Here is a 24408-nt window from a genome sequence, read left to right as displayed (position 1 = left end):
TCCTAATTCTGAGGAACTTTTCCCGCAGCATTCGGGACACCGCGTACAGCGACACCCGCCGCCCGCCTGAGGGCGCGTCCGTGCGGCCTCGTCAGCCAGCGGGAGGGAGCGAGGGAGCGGCCGCCCTCACTAAAGATGGCGACCGAGAGCGGCCCGCCCCAGCGTGGCGCTGCGGCTGAAGCCGTTTCCGCCCGTCCCCGCCCGTCACATGCTCGCCGGGGGCTGCGGCCGCCGGTGCCCGGCCCCGGCGGGGCAGAGCCGAGCGGGCGGGGAGCGGCGGCTGAGGGAAACTGAGCCGAGCTGAGTTGAGCCGAGCCTGGCAGAGCAGAGCCGAGCCGAGCCGGGCCGGGTCAGGCCACGCCACGCCACGCCACGCCACGCCACTCCACCCTACCGTACGCTCCCGGCCGCAGCGGTGGCGCCGGGCGGTCTGGCCTTGAGCGCGCTGCGCGGTCCGGGTGGCAGCAGTGAGATGGAGCCCGAGGAGGGAGAGGATCGCACCCCACTGCTGAAGGAGCCCCAGCCCCACACGGGTGAGAGGAGCGGCAGCTGCCCCTGTGTGGCAGCGTCGCGTTGCTATGGAGGCGCGGGCGGCGAGCGCCGCTATGGGGCCCGGGGGTCGGTGCCACCGTGCCACTGCCGGGGTGACGGGGAAGGCGGTGACGGGCCCGGGGCTGCGCCGCCCGCCCGCGCCGTTAGCGGCGTTCTGTGCCCGGGATGTCGCGATGCCCGGAGGTGCTGGATTAGGCACAGCTCCGCGTCCTGACAGCTCTGTCGGTGGTGGGGTCAGGCGTGCAGCCCTGTCAGACATCAGCCCTCGGCTCGGTGACATTGCAGTGCGGACATTCCAGCCCAAATACCGGGCCAACCATTAAAAACTACCGGGGTCCATCGAGGTTGTGTCTAAATTCCGTATGAAGGCAGAACTTGAGTAAGACTAATTGCTTGTTACAAGCGTGGAGAGGAAAGAAGGTGAAAGGATGCAGGAAGGTAGAAGAGGAGGCTCGATATATGGTCAGAGCTTAACAACACAGCCTGCACGTTTATTTGTCTGTGCTGTTTTGCTTCCCAGAACGTACAACCTATAAAGAGTAGCGTAAGATTTTTAGTTTCTTTAGTATGCCATGGAAAAATGCTCTAATCCATTTAGCAAATGTGCAACTGCATCAAGGGGATCTGCTAACAAAATTACTTTAAAAGTACCAGAAAGAGAGAAATTTGAGCTCAAGTCTTCCTAAAGCAATATGTTCCTAAGTTTGCACAATACATCAGGCTCCAGTTGAAGGTGGCTCACCTCACCCACAAGGAAACTACAGCAGAGGAGCAACTTCCTTTAACTGCCGTGCAGCTTGCAGCACAGACCTGTTTTTTTAACTGCAATTTAAGAATCTTGTTCAATTAGAGCTACAGTACTTTTAAACATGCCCCTGAAATCAGAATTAACTATGGATGTAGGACCCAAGACTACTAGTCAAGGTAAGACCTTGAACACAATGCTTTAAACTTTGGTTAGCTGCTTTAACCTTTAGGGGAGCGAATGCCTCTGTGTGTGATTATAGCAATCTCCTGAAACACACCTGTAATCTTCTTGAATCTTCCATTCTGGTCTAATATTCTTAGGTATTTCAAGTGCACAGGATGGAATGACAGGAAATCAATAATTTAGTAGCTATTTGCTTCAGACTTCAGTCCTACATGTTTGTTAGGTTTTTTTAATAAACTGCTTACAATTGGAAAAAAAAATCTGACACTTGTGACCTTAAGTTCTTGCACATCTGTTTGGTGGAGCTTGCTCTCCATACAAGTTGTATACCAGTAAGAGTCTTACAGCGGAAGAGTAATGGATGGTCCAGTTAATCTGCATTTCCAAGGAAGGGTTGCATCACCAGTGTGTTATTCAGCTTTCTGTTATTACTGTCTAACCCCAGCAACTACAAGAAGTGGACCAGTTAAGTAGCTTTACTTGTAATTATATTCATTGTTATAAATTATATGACTATACATTTTCTACTTAAGGCAAATTGCTTTTTAAACAACAAAGAACAATGAAGCTGCTTGACTAGTTTTTGTGTAGTAAGTACTTCCTGTACTCAGTGCCTGTTGTTTTTAATATAAGCAATAAAATCTTGGCTGCTCTCCCTTATGTCATTTAAAAATCCAGGATGGCTTTTTCAAATGCTTCTGAGGCAAAACTTGCAATTACCGCAGGTCTGGAAGGGGTTTTGCGTATTTGTACAATAGCCTTGTTTATTATTTATTTATTAAATGAACATAGCAAGTACAGCATCTCTGTGTCATTTTAACAACTTGTGCAGCCATAATGAACTTCACATAAAATTTATCAGGATTAGAGACTTCAAAAATGGGAAAGTTCTCTTAATTTCATGAAAAACAATCTTGCAGAAAGGCTCTGTGGTATTCCCCCTGAAAAATAAAATCACATAGGCTCATTCCTTGTTTCAGGGAAGTTACTGGCAAGGGGAAGGTATCTCATCCGCTTGTCCACAGGGCATGTCCTTTGTTTCTTACTGCAGATCAGAAAATCCAGTTAAGTGATGTACTGCAGTAGTAGATGAAGCTCTGGTCAGTCCTATTCATAGATGTACTTGTTCTATTCATCATTTGAACTCTGAGTAGTGAAAGATGAGATCACTGTAGACTGATGTAATATCTACTGATCCCCAGCCTTCCTAGAGTTTCAGACATCCAGGTTATAAAACTTCCCATATAAAACTTTCCTATATAAAACTTTCCCCTCACAAGAGGGGAAACTCTATGCTTTATTTGAAAATTCAGCAGATTGTTCAAGTAGTTCCTCAACAATTTGACGTTTCTGCTCAGTAGTTTCAAGCATTCCCAGTTCATAAAGAGTAGCTGCAGAGCTTTAAACTGTTACAGCTCAGCTCTGATCTGGATCTTTGGCACTGATGAATGCTCTCTGCCAAATGCTGCTGTGTACTACTATAGAAAATCAATAACCGTGTTACAGTTCATAGTCTGCTATCTGTGTATTAACAGCTGACAGAGCTGACTTAATGTCATGACAGATTTTATGCTGAATCTTAGGACTCATTTCCTTTGTTGTCTTGTGACTGCCAAGAGGGTGTACTGGGCAACTGGGAGCCTGTTACTGTTTCACAGTGCCACCGCAGTGTTTGCCATTCCCCTTTATGGAGTTTTCTCTGTTTGGCATCTGTCAGCGAATGCATATTCCCTTGTAGGCACACTTGTAGAAGGAAAATTTGTCCTAGAAGACAGCCTGAAATAGCAATGACTGTTGTTTAGCACTCCTTTAAGAGTATTTGTTTTTCTTGATCCATTTCTGTGTATATTACAGGCTTCCCACTAATTTGTTTTTGGGTTTTTTTAGTGTGAAATTCTGTCTTAAATAAATATTACAGTATTTTGGAGAGGACTTTTAAAACTATGTTTCTAAATCCATTTCCACAGACCACACACTGTCCTTCCTCTGCAGCCCCCATTCTAGTGTGGGTAGCTGCCTATTGTCTAAACGAAGATTACATTTGCTTTGCACATGGGTATGAAAGGGTTTTTAAAAATTCTTTCAACCAGCCTCAGACTCTACCCCTACTGAATAAACTCCTTAAGAAGAAAAATGACCTTGTCTCCTTGCTAATTTTTTTATCTTACCCAAAGATTTCTGAGAAAATCAGTAAAAACGACTTATGAGTTGTTCTTACTCTGTTAGGTCTGTTAAACATTTTTCATTTGCTCTCATTTCAGTCCCTGCATGCTGCTCAGCTCGCTACAATCTTGCGCTCCTGGCCTGTTTTGGGTTCTTCCTCCTGTATGCATTGCGTGTGAACCTCAGCGTCGCTCTGGTGGATATGGTAGAACCTAACACAAGCTTAGCAAAGAATGTGACTTCCAATGTGTGTCCAGAGCATTCTTCCGCCATAAATGTTCCTCGCAACACAACGGTGAGGTCTCAGACATACTGTCTTGTAATGTGGCATGTCAAAGTGGTTTTAGTAGAAGTCTGTGATAGATGGAACCATACTTAGGTGGCAAGAAAACAGGCTGTTTTTCACTAGATGGCCTTTCCAGTGGTTCTTTTAAAGCGATTCTGGGAAGTATTAGCCTTAAATGACTAGCTAGTTAAGGAGTGCTGTGCTGAGGGTCAGCTTTTTTACGTACCTCTTTTCTGTGATATTCCTTAAAGATTGGCTAATCTGACTATGTAAATCTTTCATGAGTCACTGTTTTATATGCCACTAATCAATTGTTACTGTTACATCTGCGTCAGAGCTCACATCACCGTCCAGTCTGCCTGCTTTTTGTACAGTCACAATGGCATGAAATTTCATTACAAATTAACATGTAATATTTTTCTCTTCATTTCTTTGATCACTTTCCCAGGTCATGCTTTTTGCCTTTATATCCTTTACCTCTGACTTCCAGTAATCCTTAAAATCACATTTCTTAACTGAACTGCTGGATATGGAAAAAAAACCTTCTAAAAAAATCCCCAGTTTTGTGAATTTGGACTTGCACAGATCTTGTCTTGTAGTTGAAGTTATTCCTGAGCACTCTTGCCATTTTCCTTCTTTCATTTTGTTTGTTTGTTTAGAGGTCATTTATTGTTTATCACAAACAAATTATAATGGTGAGCTTTATGGGAAGGTTCTGACTCATCATTTCTGTGAAATATATGCTGCTCATTTAGATGCCGAAAAATTGATCTTTTGGAAGTGATCCCAAATGTCAGAATCACTTTATTGGGCAACAGTTCATATCTTCTTGCTGGCTTCCTTTATAGCTGCAGATTCCTATCTCAATCATCTTCGCTTTTATCGCATTGTCCACTGAAGTCATCTTCCCTCTGTTGTGCTTCTCCCATTATTCCACCTACCTTTTTGAGCCCTGTCCTTTACTGCTCTCTTGCTTTATATTAAATTTAAGCACCTGTATTTCCTTGTTTGTTTTTTTTGTCCATAAATTTTCTGCAGGTAAAGCCATTTTATAGAGCACGACAGAATGTCCACTCTGTGATTCAGAAGTGGGATTTGTACTCAGGCAGATTTACATACCTGTCACCTAACCCAAGCTGCTTAGAATGCAGAAAGGCATAACTGCCAGAGCACTTGTATTTCATGTAGTGATGACTTCCATACTTCGGTTAGATATGTCTGAACAGACTGTAAACTACCTGAATTAGCTTTTAACACAACTTTGATTGCAGTATAGGTGAGTGTAGGGGAAGGAGACCCTAGGGAGTAGGTCACGAAAAATTTGAAATTTATTTATAAAGGTCTAAATAGTGTATCTATGTAACATAAAATATGGTCAGAGAAACTTGTTTTTAACTTACTGCATTTTGTTGGGGTTTTTTTCCTCTTCTTAGGGAGAAAAATATTCTTGGGATGCTGATACTCAGGGATGGATCCTTGGTTCTTTTTTCTATGGCTATATCATTACTCAGATTCCAGGAGGATATCTTGCAAGCAAAATTGGAGGCAAGCTGTTGCTGGGGTTTGGCATCTTTGGTACCTCTGTATTCACCTTGCTTACTCCCTTAGCTGCAAATTTGGGAGTTGGCTACCTCATAGCTGTCAGAGCCTTGGAAGGACTGGGAGAGGTAATCCTGCTTTCTCTATGTAACTTGAATATGTATCTGAATAATTTGTTTAAAATTGTAGTGATTAGACTCTGTGGGGGTTGGTATGCTGGAATAGTATATGGATTGTTTCATTCAAGTGGCTTAGTTTTATGTTTTTAAAATAATTAAAGCATTTGCACTATATTTTAGCCTTAGCTTTTCAGGTAAGAAATGTAAGGATACTTGAGCCAAAACTAGACTTATTCTCATTTTCCAGAGACCAGGGCCTCAAAATAGTATTGTTTGTATAATTTCTCCTTTTCCAGTATATACAGAATCAAAAGCAGGATAAATTAATTCTGCCTCCTTATTCTCATGCCTTGCAGAAGTTTTATAAGTGGTTTCTTGCTAGACAACAAACTAACAGATTGTACTACTGCTTTTTAATGAAACATGCTTTGAAGCATGTAAAATTGAAGTGAGTTCTAAAATTCTTGCATTTCAACAGAATGAAATGATGTTTTCTAGGGTGTTACCTTCCCAGCTATGCATTCAATGTGGTCTTCTTGGGCTCCTCCAATGGAACGCAGCAAGCTCCTTAGTATTTCATATGCAGGTGAGAAATTCCCATGCTGATAATGGGATTATAAATTTTTACTGCTGTAACAGGGAGGATTGACTTAAATCAAAGGGATTTATATAGTAAATTTTAATCAGCATTTAATCCAGAAAGCATAACATTAAAGTAAGTCTTGTTTTCCATTAGTTTTCTTCATGGCTTTTATATCCTGACAAAAGGTAGTGGTCTACAAATAAGTATAAACTTGGGTCAAACTTTGGTATAAATGATGCAAAGAGTTACTGTGAAGCTGATTAAGAGAAGATACTGTAAATAAAAAAGATTTAGTATTAGGAACAAAAAAGCTGGGGCAGTCACAGGATAAAGCTGTTTGGTTGTTTTTCGGAGTGTTTTTTAAGTGTTCTTGGAGGAGCTTGGGGAAGAAACCATCCAAGGTCCCATGTATTGCTGCAAGAGCTCCGTGTCAGAGTCCAGTACTCCCTGACCAGATTCTCCTAGATATTCTACATCTGGAAGGTGTAATATTTGATGTTGGATTTACTTGTTTGAAGATAGCTGATGTTACACAGGATTTTTGATTTAGCAGAGTGATACAGAATTTACTGAAAGCACAGTACAAATATAAGTTAGCAAATGTAAGTTGACACTTATAAAATATAGCAATTGCAATACACTTCAATTTGGGTTGAAGGCAAGTCGAGTCTGTTGTTCTCTCAGAAATTCTGTTGTTGTTTAGCTTTTATACTTTGTGTTGGGCTGACCCACGTATTCACTTCCCTCATGTTGGTCTGGCTAAGTCAGGGAGACAGTCACACTTTTAATGAACTGAATGAGGAGAAACATTTACGCCACCAGCTGATCCACTCGACTGACATAGCTGCTTATCTAAACCAAAGCCACCTTCTGGTGCCCTTTGTGTTGAGATAAAGTCAGCTTCTTTGCAGCAACTGTGGTTGGTCACACCCAGCATTATTCCCTGATCTTCTTCCCATTGCTCTTGCCCTCCTCCACTGAACCTTCTTGCATTTTAGGGGTTTATTGGTCAGTCACATTGCTTGGTGCAATATTTGAGGGACAGGTGAAAAACATGGGTTTCCAAATGTGCTAGTCAAAATTGATATTATTTCTTTGAGGATGACAAATTTTGTATTCAGTTACTGAAGTAATGGTTTGCTTTGCTCACTCCTATTAGTAATAATTCTGTTACAGCTTTTTTATTTGACCTGTGGTTTATCAAGAAGACAGGGCTATACCATATAAACTTCAGCTACAGTTTCTTAAGGAGCTAGGACAGTCTAGTGACAGTCTAGTGATTTTCCCAGAGGAATGAAGCCTTAATCCTTTCTTGCTCACATTTCTTCACTTTGCTCTGAACCAAGTGTCTCATCACTCATTGAAGTGACATTTCAATGATCTACTTCAATACACCTAATGCATCAGAAAGCTTTTTTTCTTTCTCTTTTTTAAAAATCTGTTTTCTGCCTTAGTGTTTAATTAAATCCACTTTAAAAGAAGTCTTCATGTGAGACCCAGCACACAAGTTAAGCAGAGAGTACAGGGTTGGGATTGCCTTCTACTGCATCTAGCAAATGGGAGTTTTTAAACTGTCCTTATGTAATTTGTGAAACTATATGCTAATGTACTAGTGAGAAGAGTCTGTGGCCTTGAAGAGCCAATTGTTAGCAGTCACGGGTGGCTAAGACATCTTGTGTAAGCTTGGCAGGCTGTTTTCCTGCACATTGGCTGTCGTGTGCTCGGTAGTTAATTTAACCGTGATCATGTTGATTTTCTGAGAGTACATATGGTTAAGGTTATATATAGCTGTTACTTTGATTTATATTTTGCATGATGTATGTGTTTTTGTTGTTCATGGTTGGAGCTTTCTGCCTCAAATAAAAATTACTGTTTCCGTGAAGATGGAATCTAGGTAGTCAGAGTATCAATATAATGTTAATATTTTCTGAGTTGAGATTAGGTTTGGAGAAGTAATCGTACAGATAACATTAAGAGACAAAACCTACTGTTTATCACCAGTAGAGTGTCTAAGTATGTAAATAATATGGGTTTCTGGTTTAGATTTCGAAAGGGAAACACCTGCCGTCCTTATTCTTTGCAAAATTTATGTTGAATTATAAGCACAGGAATAGTTCTTTCTGGGTTTTGGCTGTATTCTGAACTGGAATCTGCTCATCTTTCCCTTCTTCCTTGATCCTACACCTTGTCACATTTAGGGAACATGGAATTTGAACCTACTGGTTATATATGGCTGACTTCTGGTTCATGTTTCTAGCATTCCTGGTTTTGTAGAGCTAGTAGGAGATACGAAAAATGCAAACTGACTATATTGTAACACTATACTCCCGAAGCCTTAATTATACTGCATTCAGCTCTCTCTTGTTTTACAGCAATACTAGTTGACTAATTTGCATTGCTTTAGATGTGTTAGAGCCGTCACTTTATTGGAGACAAATGTGCCAAGAATTATTATCTTTTATTGCTCTTTGCTTCCAATTTTGGCTTTGTAGGGCACTGGGGCTCTATTTGCTTGGAGCTGCTGAAGCAGCTCATTGTGCTTGTGTTTCTTTAAAGCAAATCACAACCCTCTAGTGGTGGTGACAATCTTTATGCATGATTTATTACAGAGAAATAAAATAACTCTGAAATGCCACTTACACTTAAGGGGTCCATAGGAGATCTAATTATTTTTCCGCTTTGTTTTGCTTTCTTCTGGTAGGTGCACAGCTGGGAACTGTTGTGTCTCTGCCACTATCTGGTTTAATTTGTTACTATATGAACTGGGTTTATGTGTTCTACATATTTGGTGAGTTTGTGTTGTTTTGATTTTTCTTAATTATTTAAAGTACAATCCACATTCTTTTTGAAAAGCATATGTTAGAAAACTTATTTTGAGTTTTAAAAGTGTGTTTGACATTTTGGGTTGCTGTTTTATTCCTTCTGGGCAATTAGAGATATTTAAAGCTAAGTAGATTCCAGTGAATGGCTAAATAAGCTTTCTTCCAATGAGCAAAGCTGTCTCTGAGTTGGACAAAAGCTGATACAAGTCAAATGCTCTTAACTCTCCCATCACTTGAAAACAGCAGGCTGAAATTTCTTATCTGGAGTGTGAAATTGAGTTAATAACTTTAATCCCAGGAATAAACTTCTACTTTGAATGAAAGAACGTGTGAAAAGTTACTGCTGCTTAAAGTGTGGAAAATCTCTAGCAGTCACAGGGACCATGAAAGAATGTCCAAAATGCAAGGCATAGCATGTTTACTGTGGCTTATGTTCTGGAAGAAGCTGAAACAGAAAATACTTTTTTTAACAGCATCTAGCTAACAGGTCTAGCTGATGCTTTTTCCAGGTCCATTTACATGTCTGAGCCATTTCATATTCTCCATGGGGAAGAGAGAATCAGAATGTAAGACGAGGGTTACATTTTCCTCAAAAAAACCGTCTCCAATTTCTTGTAAGTTACAAGGATTCAAACCAAAGAACTGAACAAGATGAAATAAGTTGCAATGTTACAGTTACATAAACGTGCAGTTAATTTGGACTGATTATTGAAAAGTTACCTTTTTTCAAAGGATAGTTCTGGAGTTGGCTTAAGAAAGAAAAGGAGGATTGGTACATCGATTAAGCTGTATGTAGTGATATTCTATGTATGTGCACAAAGCATTTTTTGTGATTAAACTTCACATGAATTTTTATTTCCTGAGGATGAGCCATATCCTTTGTGTCTCTTCCATGTGACTGATAAGAATACAATTATGTATGTGCATCAGCTTTCTTGCTGCATGAAGCACTTCAAGTATAAAAAAAAAAAAGAGGAAAAAACAAGAAGTCCTGCTTAGTCATCTTCATTGTTTATTGTATCTAAATGTGCATTGTTAAGACACTTTGGGGAACTAGTGTTTGTAAGTAGATAAAAAAATAATGTTCATTAAAATTATATTAGAGTTTTGAGAAAACACTTCTGATTATATCATCTGAGATTATATACTCGCTCAATATAAGTGCTTTTTAAAAATTTTTATCTCTTCACCCATCTTTTCACAATAATAGGTGCACTTGGCGTATTATGGTGGTTCTTCTGGATGTGTTTGGTTAGTGATACACCAGAAACTCACAGGAGCATTTCACATGCTGAAAGAGAATATATACTGTCTTCTCTAAAAGATCAGGTACAGCACTTTGGTGTAGACATACCTAGTTAAGCCTAAACATAAACCACAAACATTGTCATTAATGTCATGCTCTGTTTATGTATAGAATAGCATTCTTAAACTGAAATGGAAGCAAGATTTTTCGAACCAAAAAATTTTTAAAAATAATGCAGTTGTAAACTTAAAATCAGCAATCAAATAGCATTTATAATAATGCCTTTTGTTACAGATGTTTTTGTGGTGCTTTATTTAAAAAGCTTTTTATTTTTAAAAAAAGCTCAAATATGTCACTTTATACTAGATGCAGACCTGTATAATGTCTTCAACATTTGCAGTATAATATTTTAGAGCATTTCTCTTTCTCAGTGTGTCATCTAGAGTAAGAAACAGATTGCTGTTTGCAGAGAAAATGCTAATGAGCCACATCCTAAAGTTTGCATAAGATTCATTCCTGTGACTGGGGGAATATGTATTTACAAACAGTAAAGCTGGCTGAGAGACCACAATTAATATCTGAGTAGGAAAGATTCAGCTAAATAAACACCTCAGGGGTGACTAAATATTAAATTATTTATAGTAAAAGCAGAAGGCATCAAATTTCAACAAGGGAAGGCATGCTTTTTGAATTACAAAATGTAGTATTTGGTTTACTTTGGAATAGTAAACATCAGAGCAGTAACATACCTTAGTACACCTTCACTGAGAACTGAAGACAGTAATTAATTCATTGCTGATGACTTGTATCTATCAACTGAGACTCATTTTGTGCCTTTCAGAATGGGTGATCAGCATAGATTTGATTAGCATCAAAATGCTTTACTTAGTAAATGTTCATATCAACATCCTGATTTCTTTCTTTTTCTCTTTTTGTCTCCGGACTGCCAGCTTTCTACACAGAAATCTGTTCCCTGGAGACCTATGCTGGGGTCTCTTCCACTCTGGGCTATTGTTGTGGCACACTTCTCTTATAATTGGACTTTCTATACACTTCTTACACTCTTGCCCACATACATGAAGGAGATCTTGCGATTTGATGCACAGGAGGTAAGATACGTGCAAATATAGTCACTTTCTTCTGAATTAAAGAAACTAAATCATCTGCTGTTTAGAATAGAAGAACCTGTTTAAGAACCTTGGAATGTAAACATATAGATGGGAAATGATAACCCCGCACAGTGAAGCAGATGCATCAAAAAAGTTGCCTGCCATATAATTTCCACTATCTTTACTTATCTGACATTTACCTTAGTGCTAGTTTTCAAGGTAAATTTTCTGTTTGAAGATGCATGGTACCCATCTTTAACTGCTCTGTTTTAAAACATAACTATAAAAATATTTTCCCCGATCTATGGCTTCTATGATTATTTCAGATTTTACACCAAGTTTTATGGCTTCTGAAATACTGTCTACTTCTTTGCTACCTCATAGAGGAGAACATTTCCAGTTAAAAATAAAAACTAAGAAAACCACTGGACAAGTGGCATTTTTGAAAGTATTTTAAGGATGGGGTTTGGGGGAGGAAGGGACCAGAAGGAAGCTTCATTCTGATTGGATCAGTTTCCAAATTGTCACTTTCTTTCCTCAGTGAGCAGCAGAGGTAAAATACCTTTTCTTACTAAGGTAACTGGATGAAACAAAACCATAGCCTTAAGGTCCAGATACAGTGCTTTTCAAGGAAATTTTGTAAAATTGAGTTACTTATCAGGGAAAAATTAGGAGTTGAGGGAGGTGGAATATTCTTATTTATAGCAATTACTTGACTGTACTGGTCTGTTTTTAATGAAACTGTTTTGGTGATGGCATAGCTTACCTGGAGAAACTGGTATAGCTAAGATAAAAAGGTGCTCAGAAATTTCAAGACGTTTAACATCGTCTTTTCCTGGTTTAAAAAACAAGACTGGTTTAGAGCAATCTGAAGATGAATGCCGTGCAAGAAAGACGTGATGCCAGCAATCTTGGGAGGAGAAGATGGGGAACCTTAGCATTAGAAGAGAAGGTTGCATTAGGACAAGCTGCAAAATGGCTGGAAAAAACTAACTGAAGTTGCTGATTGGGTTCCTTATTGTGCCTCTTCAGGTATTCCCTGAAGAGGCATCAACATCTGTGGAAGTCATTTGCTACCACGGCTCTCAGTTGCACATAACGTTTGTAAAACACACGTTGCATTAAATGGTTCTGCTGTGAAGTGGTTTCCTTTGTCTCTGGGTTATGTTTCTTCTTTTTAGAGCAACTTAGAGTACTGACTGTTGTGAACATCAAAAAAAAAAATGCTTGTGTAATAGTGTAGAACTAACTTTGTTGCCACACATTTAGATGGAGATTGCATTACCGTTTAAAATATTATACAGTTGTTGCTGTTCAGTTTCCTTTCTAAAATACAGAAATTAGTTAAAAATAATGCTGTGTCTTTGAATAGTGCTTTTAAAAAGTTTTTTAATTACTGAGACTCTTCTATTTTTCAAAATTTTACCTACTGTTAGTGAAAACTGAGCATTGAAATCCAACAGGCAGCATGCACAAGTGCTGATACAATGAACTTGAGGTGGGGATGTGTTTCTTGTTTCAATTCAAATTAAAATTCCTAGGGAATCTTCCACTTCTTGACACTTCTTGACAGTTAATACGTTTCATACTAGTGTATAAAGGTTACAGTATTTCTATTCAAATACCTCTTTTTAATCATGGGTATGGTCAAATTATAGCTCTGTTATCAGTAGCTATCTGTAATTGTTTGGAAAGGCTGTAAATGTAGGCAGTTTAATAGTACCTTTTGTTTCCCTTCATCTGCAAATCATGTAGAATCAGACAGAAGTCTCTAAACAGCACTTGTTTAAAGTAATGGGGATTAACTGGTGAGTTCAGTGTAAGTCATGTCAGATCTGAATAACTCTGCTTTGGGATTTCAGGATGTCCAGCCTAGATGTGATGAAAGTCCTAGTTCTATATTTTGTCTTCTGTTTACAGCAAGCACCAGATATTTCAGCAGATGGATAAGGAATAATGTAATGTAACAGTAGTACAAAACCAGAGATTCTATATAGTTTTCAAAATTCTGAATAATATTTACAGCTTCCACTAACTTTAGTAACTCCCTTGATATTGGTGTCCTGGAAACTTCCATGATCAGGTTGATTTCCACAGGATACCTTCAGTTACAGTTTTCTTATTCCTGAACCCAGTTGCTGATTTTTTAAACCTTGGAGTTTTTGGTCTGACTGCATTGGTAGTTATGGATTAAGTCATGTGATGGGGCGTTTACACATTGGTAACTTTATTATGCTTTGCTTTTTCTATCCCTAGGTTTGTATTTTATGTAATACCAGCAATAATTATGTGGATGGATGGAATTGTCACCTCTGGTTCAGTCTCAGTTAATGTTCCAGCACAAGTGATTTTTCAGCATATTGATTTGTCATTTCAGTGTTTTAACTGTCTTCTTTTAACCTCCTTAACAGAATGGATTTTTGTCTGCCCTACCTTATTTTGGCTGCTGGTTATGTATAATTCTGTCTGGGCAAATTGCTGATTATTTACGGGAAAAACAGAACTTCTCCACTGTTTGTGTTCGCAAATGTTTTACCCTAATAGGTAGGTGCAGTATCATCTCTTGGAACATACAATCTTAGAACATATAATAATATCAATTTGGGAAAGCTTAGGAGCTTGGGAGAGTAGTCTGACATTCTGTTGTGAGATGAGGCAGCATTGTTCATGACTTGAGAGGAGCAACTTTATCTGTACAATAATGTGTCAGGAGTAAATCCTATCTTTTTCCACGAAAAGTAGGCCTATTGGATAAGAGAACAATAAGAGATTGTCAAAAGCTTTTTTTAGGTCAAGATAATTGGACTACAAGCAAACCAATCAAATAAACAGTCAGGTAAAGTCACCATAAAAGGGTGACTGAAACACTGTTATCAAACAAGGTTTATCAGACTGCTGGGATATTGTTCTGCATGAGCCTGTTCTGTTGTTCAGTGTTTTGTTTATCTAAGGCTTAAGCAAGTAAATAGGAATACACTTGTAAAATTTACAGTTGCTACCACAGTAGGAAGATCAAACAGAATCCAAAATGGTCTTGACTGACTGGGAGGAGAGAGGATCTGAAATCACCAACAGATCAGCCAGATCAGATTTCAATAAACACAGGTAAAAGGCTGTATTTAGGAAAGAGGAGTTGATTGCTGAGTAAAAGAGGGAACAGGGGAAAGAAGTTGAAGGAAAAAAAAATATATTAGGCACAGGATCCACAAAAGTTGCAGCCCAGTTATTGTATGGTCATCCTTGCTGGCTTCTCAATTCAGCTGACTCAACTGCTTTCTTTAAAGCAGCTCCTGTAATAAATTCTCAGGCATTTTGTTTGTTTGTCTTAAGTCTATGCTATTTTGGTGATTCAGTTTACTGCAGGGCCACACATCTCACACCCTTGTATGTATAACAGGAGAAAAAATGTTGTTGTCTTGGGAAAAGTAGGACTTAGGTTGGCTTCATCAAGAAAAACATGTACTTGGAGCCGTTTGCAGAGGTCACAATGGGGTCATGTGAATGGGCTGTGGTCCTGGGAAATGGGTACCAAAGTTAACTGCAGATAGGAAGCAGTGTGCATGAGCTCATGGTGGCTGATAAGCTGTTTCCAGTGCCCGATGCAGCATCTCTACAGCTATCCTGGTTCACTCAGGGTTCACAGTGTCAGTGTAGCTTCAATTTTTTTATAGCAATAAAAAAAAATAATTTGTGAGGTAATTTTCAGTATCTGTTGATTTTTGTTAATTTTTTAATCTAGTTTGTTCTTTACCGCTAGAGTGGGATATTTCTGATCTAGTTGCTGTTTCTTGAGACAACAACAGTTTTGCAACCCATCTGCTCTTCCTTTTCACAAGGACATGTAGTGATAGGACAAGGGGGAGTGGCTTTAAAGAGAGTAGATTTGAATTAGACAATAGGAAGAAATTCATTACTGAGAGGGTGGTGAGGCACTGGAACAGGTTGCCCAGAGAAGTTGTGGCTGCCCCATCCCTGGAAGTGGTTAAGGCCAAGTTGGATGGGGCCCTGAGCAACCTGATCCAGTGGGAGGTGTCCCTGCGTGTGGCAGGGAGATTGGAACTAGATGATCTTTAAGGTCCCTTCCCCCCGAAACCATTTCTGATTCCGTACCGTCCCACTGTAACGCGCGTGGTGCAGTGCCGGTTCTGTACGGCAGGGGGCGGTGGAAGTTGTATGGGAAACGTACGCTCCGCTTGGCGCGTCCCAGTGTCTCGTGTTAAACGTCCATTGATTCTGAGGCTTCTGTCTTAAAGGAATGATTGGACCTGCGGTGTTCTTAGTAGCAGCTGGATTCATAGGCTGCAACTATGCACTGGCTGTTGCGTTCGTGACCATATCAACAACACTAGGAGGATTTTGTACATCAGGCTACAGCATCAATCATCTAGACATAGCACCTTCGTAAGTATTGCTGAAGCTGTTGTTAGTGCATGTCAAATGTTTGTGACCCCTCTTTTTTCTTTTTGTGTTGCTGGGGTGGCTTGGAAATGTATCTATGGAGCATATGCTGTACAGAGCTGGAGTGTAAAAACTGACAATTACTTGGGTTTACAGTATTAAGCACTGTATTTGCAAAAAGTGCAAGGTTGGCAGAGGCTATGACATAAACAATAGTTTAGAATCATTCCAATTTTGATCCTGCAGTAATAAATTATATAATTCCTGTAATTACAGATTCTAATTATAGACTTGATAGACTTTTGTCATATTGAATTCATGTTCTTAGTAGGACAGTATTTTTTGAACTGCACAGTACAGTTAAGTGTTTCACTGTCTTCAGCTTTTCCATCAGAGCTATCAACCTTTGGTATGAACATTACCATATTTAAGCACTGTGATACAGGCAAATTATTTGCATTTGAAAAACATTCTGTACACTGGAATCTAATTATTGTTACAAGTAGTTGACCTGATTTGTCAGTACGTGACAAATCAGGTATGTACCATTGCTCTTAAATGAATATTTTTCAAGAATGGAAAGTTAAGACTTCAGGCTGTAATTTCTCCAGTGTTACAAATTCAGAATTAGGCAGATCCATCAGTTCCCCAAAGAGTGTGGATGTATGTATATTCTTCTAAAAGTGCACTGGTAAAAGTCAAGTACTTTACTTTGTCATTCATTTTCCAATTTGTGGTAGCACTTAGATGTGAACAGGGTCAAATGACTTCATGTCCAAAGAAAATGGCGTTTCTGTATTAATGTGTAAAATGAAATGACTTAAAGTGTAGAGTAAAAAACAATTTATAGAAATACTACCTATAAAAAAATTCTGATCATCTAGTCAATTTATATGGGTCCCAATTGAAGGTGGTATCCAGGCTTGGGCAATTGAAACGATGGTGGTCACATCCACAATCACGGACAATTTTTGACTTAACAAATGGATATGAATTAGTGGGAACTCAGTTAATCTTGGCAGGTGAGGTTACGTAGCAAGCAAGAGGGGAGGTATTAGTGGCCAGCTATAAACTGCTTGTACTGCTGAATTGAATATGAAAGTAAGAAAAATAGCTTCTGTGGTGCACTTTGTTTTAAATCACATATAACTACAAATTTGGAAAATGTACTTAAAGCAGTGCATCTGGGGTGTTATGAGACCATTCATTATACAACTTCTGTTTCAAGCTTAGTTTTGCAGAACTACAATGGTTAGTTTCCAAAATACGTATTAAATTGTGCTTGTTATGTGAGTACAATTTAACGTGTCCATGGAATGCAACAGAGTTGTGACAGGAAAAAGGAAATCATGCAACTGCAGTGTGACGTAGACGCACAAGGAACTTCTGTATGTAGGCAATGGCTGAGGTTTCCCAAACTAGGATGTTGTATGTGTCTTCTAATTTGAGATGCTTCATTTTGAATTTCAAATGTGTTTATTTCAAGAGTCAATTTGTTTATAACAGTATTCAGAGTATTTCAGGTGTTGAAAAAAAGCCACAAGAAGAAAATGAAGTTACACAGTGCCGATGCCTGTCAGCAGGCATAGCTAGGTTCCACATATGAACTGCTGCTGATCCTTCTGACCAAATCCCACTCTGTTCTTCCTACCCTCGATAAAGTCCTGCTTTTATTCCCTTTGGGTTTACACCAGACAAGTTCCTCTAGCTCTTCTTCCCTCTCAGACAGGCAGAAGGGAGCAGACTGAGTGTAAGAGGGGGAAGTGTCTTGCTGGTAGTTCAGGGACTTTGGCCCAGCATTGCCTCTAGAGGCGCATGGCTGCATATGTGGGAAGACTTTCTTTGGTGGTGACGTGGTGAGAGTGAGTGCTGTTTTATTGAAATCAGTGATTTTCTATTCAGCACATGCATGCTTTAATTCAGGGCAAATCAGTCCAAACGGGGACAGAGAAAGAAAAAAAGCATGTCCTTGTAACAGAAGTCATATTAAAAAATTTCTTCAGACACAGAAATGTAAAAAACATATAAGATGAGAAGAAAAAGAAGACTGTCTTTACTCCTCCCCCCACCCCTAAGTTTTTTGCAACTTGTCTGAACTTTGTTGGATAAAATGATCAAGGCCGACATACAAAATTTCAAGGAAATACTTGACATAATTGGAGAAATCTAAAAACAAAGTCTGCATGAAAGTGTGAAGGAAACCTCTGTAGAGTCTACTCAGAGCTCAATATTTATTTTTCATAATTTAGTGAAAGATGTTAGAAAAACCAGAAGTGATTCAAAGCAGTTTCAAAATGCACAAATACCCATTTAAATTAGTTAAAAGTATGCTTCCTAGAATAGCAAACAGTCCCTTTTTACTACTAGAACTTGCATAATAATTATTATATTCACAGGAAAAAAGTGAATGAAAATACTGATGCTTAATTAAAAACAATATTTGCTATGTGGTTTTGGTTTCTAACATGTATTTATTATGCCATTGGTGAATTGGATTGGGGAAGGGTTGGGGACAGAAGGGAGACAAGATTGTTCTTCTAGGGAAAATATTGTATTTTAGCTTTTTAAGTCTACATCAATACATTTCTATTATTACAAATTTTAATACTGGTGTTACCATGAGCCCTTGTAATATTCATGTGGTTCTGTTATATACTAAATACTTCACATAGATGTTTTTTTATACTCTTGATTTTACTACTTGACTGCTCTGCAAGTTAATTTGTATTTGGTTATCCCCATTATGCCATAAGAACCTGACCAACAGCTTACTATTGGTTTTGCTCTACAGACATGTCACTTTTTGCTTTCCCTTTTCATATGGGAGTTTCCACTGTACTAAGGGAGTGTCATCACAGTTATCTGCATCAAACAGCGAGCACTATCAAGAATGCAACCTATGTCAGAAACACTGGGCATAAACAGAGGCATTTAGCCAGCAATTAGTTGACAGAGATCTTTGTCGACTATGTTTAGTTTTAAAAGTGTATGTTAGCAGTATTGTAGTGCTTAAACATGTTGAAGACAAAGTGCATTTGGTTCTACTTAAAGGCTTTAAATGGGGTTTTGCTTCATGCGCTTATTTTCCTAAGGGAAACTTTTACACTTTGACATTCAGCATCATAAAGGCCTATTAATTCTAAACCACTTTCCAAGATAGGAAGACTGCATGCCAGGTTTAGAAAGAAATAAAGAAGTTTTAACTAAAGCATGGCCACACTTTAAAATTACATGTAGTGTAGACTTTAAAAAATCAACTAGTAGGCTAGATGATTGTTTCCCTTTCTCAGGAAAAAAACACATGTTTTTCTAATATCACTGGAATGAATACGCATATTGCAACCTTTTGTAACAATGTTGTATGGTTGAATTCTCCTGTTTTGGTAAATAAAATTTCAAAGGTATGCATTTCTCTTTAGAGATGAAATAGGTTTCTGTTATGTTAAAATTGGTGAGGACATAATTTTACTCTGAGCAGCCTAAAATGATGACTGGGATATGACTCCTTTCTCCTATGGTAAACTGCAGCTATTAGTATTTTGTATGATTCTTCAGCCAACGTATCCACCTTGAAAATCTAAAACACAGGGATCTGTGCCCTGGTGGTTGGAAGGTCAAACTGCTGTGGAACAGCTGGCTCTTATTTCTCTTCAGTCTCTCTCACAAGTCTGCACTTGTTGGTACAGTTTCAAACTTTCGGTATTGCAACATGCCTGTGAGAGAGATCTTGAATTGCTTAGAGATGAGGTGCTGAGACAGATATTAAGCAAGTTATCAGCTTTTCCCAGCAAGTTTTTATGGCCGCTGGTGCATATGCATACATTTGTGTGTGAGAGAGCAGCACGTTCATGGAACAGGAGGCCTCAGAATGGAGCTGCAGGAATGGCAACCAGCAGAACTGGTTTAGTCAGACCCCTTTCCCATTGGCCTTGACCCACAGAAAGCTGAATAGAAGGACTGCCACAGCACTCTGAACTCCTATCTTTGGAATATACACTTTTTAGTGTAAGTGGGGATATCCAGGCACACTGTGGATATTGCCTCCTTGGCAGACAGATTTTTAGCAATGAAACCTGAACCAGCTCTTACTGTTGGCAAAGAGCACTTTGTCATACTCCTCGTTGTCTTTCTACTTCAAGACATGCAATGTGTCTTTAACTGCTCCAGTGGATCCATTCCAGACAGTTTTGTTGTGGCTTAGCAAAGGGGATGTGGATTTGGATTATGGATCTTGAGCAAAGCCATAGGCAATTTAAGTTAAATTCCAAAACTAGCCTCTGAAAAATAGAGACATAGAGAATCATTTAAGTGGAAAAGGATCTTTAAGATCATCATGCCCAACCATTAATCTAACACTACCAAGTCCACAACTAAACTATGTCCTTTAAAATGTATGTACCAAGGTGACAGTGAGTTGTTATTAGAAGAAAAGCAAGTCATTCACACTGGAATATTTGTGTTTTATTTGTCTTGTGTGATCAAGATGAGGCCTGGTTAGGCAAAATGGTGTCCATGATTGATAAGCCTGACAAGTTAATAAGCAGTGTCAACAACTTCTCTTGCAGGTATGCTGGAATTCTCCTTGGGATCACAAATTCTTTTGCTACTATCCCAGGAATGGTGGGGCCAGTTATTGCCAAAAACCTCACTCATAATGTGAGTTGTTATATTTTTATCTCAATTGAATAGAAATTCCTTCTTCTCACATCTGCAGTCGTTAAATGAAATGTGGGTTACACCTGTAAATCATGTTGTTCCATTGTTTTGAATTACTTAATTCCTAGCTCTTATTGTCCTGATTCTGATCAGGAAAATAAGGGTAAAATCAAATACCTTTGTAAGACTTGAAAATTTTAGGGACTCACCCCTTATATTCTCTAGAAACAAAATGAATATATTTTTATCACAGTAGAACTCTGATAAAACACCAACTAGATTAGACATTTGTGGTATTGTTTTATCAAATTAGAACAAGTTCTTGCTTGGTTTTTTTTTAATTAGGCTGTCACGTGAGGTGTTGAGTTCTAATGTCAGCATTTGTCAGATAAGTGAGAAACTAGATTCTAGTGTTAGATTTGACTAACAAGGTGCTGTAGTGATTTCGATAGAAAAAGGGAAGCACTGGGGCTTTTGAGGAGTTTTTGATTACTATTTTTTCAATGAACATATGAATTATTCTAAAATCTTTTAAGAAAGGGAGATAGGAGGAGAAAGATTAGTGATGCACTTGAATTTTTGGAGTTGGAGGTAATTCTAAGGATTTTCTTAAAAATCACAGAATCACAGAATATTCTAAATTGGAAGTGACCCACAGGATCTTTGAGTTCAACTCTTAAGTGAATGGCCCATATGAGAATCAAACTCATGGTCTTGGCGTTATTAGCACCATGCTCTAACCAAAAACAATCTGAAAATATTCATTAATTCATTATTCCAATAAAATTAGTTCTTCCAGATATCTTAACAAGTGGGTTGTTTTAGGATATTTTTGTTTGGTTTAGTTTTTTCCCCTCCATACTAATGGTATTCTGTTTTTGTAGTAAGATCATTCACAGGTTTGTTACAGCATCATCCAGAACTTTAAAAAAAACCCCAAAAACTTTAGACATCTACAGATACTATTTCTTTATTTGAAAAGGAAAAAAAAACCCAAAAAGCAAATAAACCACAGTTCTTTACTACACATTTATTAAGGCCTTTCTTAAATACCAGAGTTTAGAGGATTACTCTTGAAATCCGAGTGAAGGTAGCTACCTCGTTGGGACCAAAAGGCTTATGATTCTGGAATGTTCACATAGTAGTCATTAAGAATAGCTTACTGCACAGTGCAGGGCACTTCAGCTCTTGGATCACCTGATCTGAAAGCAAAGTAGTGTTTCCCTTACAGTAGCATTCGCTGCAGTTGTGTCGATGGCTCTGCATATTGGGTGATAAACTGATCCAGATTGGGTAATGCAGTTCTGATAAGACTATCTGTGTAAGCTGTATTATAAAACTGAAATTGACTATACTGTTTATTGCATCCTTTATGTTTATAATGCTTTTATGTTGCTGTGAAATCATGCTGAATGGCATTTGCATTTAAATAGGCAAGGCATGTAGCATCGATTTTAAAACTACTTTTTCTCGAGTGTGAAGCTGCAAATTGACTGCATTTTTTTTTTTTTTTTTTTTTTGACAGAATACTGTGGGAGAATGGCAGATGGTTTTCTATATTGCTGCCTCTATTAATCTATTTGGAGCGATTTTCTTTGCATTATTTGCAAGTGGAGAAGTTCAGGACTGGGCAGTCAGTGGATATCACTTGCATAGAAACTGAAGGAGATGTTGAAATACCAAAGCTGTGCTGAGTCCCGTTGTGCTTAGAACTGTGTGACCGGAAAAGTGCCTTCGCTGCTGATGCCTAGGAGTCTTCAGAGCTGTTTGGTTAAACTATTTTATCGCTATATCTTTTGTACTGAAAATAATTTAACAGTCTATGTGTGCTATTTCCTAACAAGAAACTACTTGGATTAAATATAGATTTTCATGCTAGGACTTGATATCAAATATGTGATCAGAGACATTTTAAATCAGTGTGCTAGGCTCTAATACTTTCCAGTTTTTAATTAATATTTTCTCAATTAATGTGTAGGCAGATGTTTGCTGATACTAAAATGAGAGGAAAAAGTAAAGTGATTATGTAGCCCTCTAAGGAAGAATGGCATGCAAAGAATTGTACCCAAAAATAAGTTTTGATTTCCATGAGACTGATGGGTTTTTTGCTGTTTAAAGAAGTGTAGTAGAGCTCTAGTTTTATACAATCTTTTATAGTACTTTTATTTTGTCAGTGTTTTAATGATGGCTAAGAAATGCACATGTAATTTACTTCTGTTTTACGCACAAGTTTTGAATATATAAACATTCCCTGTTTCATGAATACAGCTTCACAACTAATACACAGCAACAAAGAAGTAGCTGTACCACTGGGACTTACAGAAAAAAACATGTGTCCTCTGTGGTGCAGGTTTTTCAAATAGGCCTCATTTTTATTTCTTTCTGCAAAGAAGAAGCAGTGCAGCTCAGTGGTTTAAATCTAGGAAGTGTACAAGAGTGAACTAGAAATAGAATATCTGCATGATTATCTTAAAATAACTTTCAGTTTGGCAATTAATTTTTTTGTCTCTTTAAATCAATGCAGTGGAATTCTTTCCTCTTGCATGTAGATATGTTTGTCAGCTTGTAAGTGTAGAAGAAATAAAATAAGGCCAGTGTAGCAAACAATCAGGAAAATCAGTTCTCTAACAGCATTGTTTGTTAGTCAGATAAAACTAGAGTAGAAAAGAACTAGTGCAATAATCTGGTGCTGTTAGTCTCCTATCAAGATAGAATTTGACACTCAAGAGCATTCTTTGCACAACATGCACTTAAATGCCACAGAGTAGGATTAAAAGTTATCAAAACGGTGGCCTTGTTAAGAACAAATGGCTGAATAATCTTAGAGCCACAAAGCAAAGGAAAATTCTTGTGCCAAAGATTCCTGGATTGGAGCAATTAGGTAAAAAAGAAAAATCACTGGGCTCTGGGTTTTTCATTTACCACCAATCCAAAAGAAAATCCCAGTATTAAAGCTGCTCCAGTGGAGCCTACCTTCCTTCATTTCTAGGAAATGGCATCTGCCTCTCCTTTTTAGCTTTAAGAGCCATTTTGTTTTGGCCTTCCTTAAGTGTCATGTTCTCTGATGGTGGATTTAAACTGTGTTTAAATCTCTGTTTGTGTCTGCAACATTTCCACAATAAACAATGTGTTGTTCAGATTAAATTAGTACTTATTCAGTGGAAGTATGTTAAAACTATATCGTGTCTTCAGTGTTACTACAATAAATAGATTGAATATTTATATGTGCATCTGTTGTTGAACATTACTATCTCCCTGAAGTTAGACCACCATTTTGAAAGTATGCTGAACAACAAGGTTGGTGACTGGCTTAAGGAATGGTTAATATTTTCTTGGAAAATCACCTTCCTCAGAAGTTTTTTGTCTGGCTTTACAGGTAAGTATTGTCTTCCACCTGGCACTGGATTAAAAGTAATAATTTAACTTTATGTGAAAATAAATTTGTACTCTTTCAGTATCTTTGGTTAAAAAGAAGGGGGGAAAAGTTTAAAAACTTAAAAGATTGTATATAGTTTAATTTATGCCTTTGCTTTTCTAGAGACCATCATCAGGCAACACATGGACAGGGTTGCAATTCCACCTGTTCTGACGTTGGAAACTTCAGCCTCCTGTGCTTCTAGTCTTTTTCTTCCTGTGCTTCTAGTCTTTTTCTTTGAAAATAGTTCAGTTGAATATCAAACTTTTAAAAATTATATTTAAGGGAGTAGATGCAGTAGAAGTGTATGTAGACATACATATCAGTTGAATCAGCCTGAACCAGATTTAGTTAAAACTGAATTTTAGGCATATCAGCAATTGAGGAGTCCAGAAATTTTTGGACCAGCATACTAGATTTTATTTTCCCTTCATCTAGAGCACCATTATTACTCATTTTGCATACTCTGTAACTTTTAAGTCAGCTTAGAAAGTGGGACTGAAAAAATGCTGTAAATCCTTATATTATTTGTGGACAACAGGCTACACTAAAGCTAATATACAAGTATTTCTGATTTCATTTTTAAAGT

The 24408-nt window shown here is 38.2% G+C and overlaps 1 protein-coding gene across 1 annotated transcript; it reads left to right on the top strand.

Annotated features, from left to right (window-relative positions):
- Window positions 1-224: 224 nt before the first annotated feature.
- SLC17A5 (solute carrier family 17 member 5) lies at window positions 225-23626 on the top strand. Its single transcript, XM_048298824.1, has 11 exons — window positions 225-533; window positions 3745-3941; window positions 5366-5599; window positions 6089-6176; window positions 8875-8961; window positions 10206-10324; window positions 11192-11350; window positions 13762-13894; window positions 15604-15751; window positions 20314-20404; window positions 21930-23626. The coding sequence occupies exons 1-11, from the start codon at window positions 473-475 to the stop codon at window positions 22065-22067; spliced, it is 1455 nt and encodes a 484-aa protein (XP_048154781.1). The 5' UTR covers window positions 225-472; the 3' UTR covers window positions 22068-23626.
- The last annotated feature ends 782 nt before the right edge of the window (window positions 23627-24408 follow it).

This window comes from Corvus hawaiiensis, chromosome 3 (assembly GCF_020740725.1).
Source record: "Corvus hawaiiensis isolate bCorHaw1 chromosome 3, bCorHaw1.pri.cur, whole genome shotgun sequence".
NCBI classification, from domain to species: Eukaryota; Metazoa; Chordata; class Aves; order Passeriformes; family Corvidae; genus Corvus; species Corvus hawaiiensis.
Note: the sequence above shows the minus strand (reverse complement) of the source record. Positions and strands in the feature narration are given on the sequence as shown.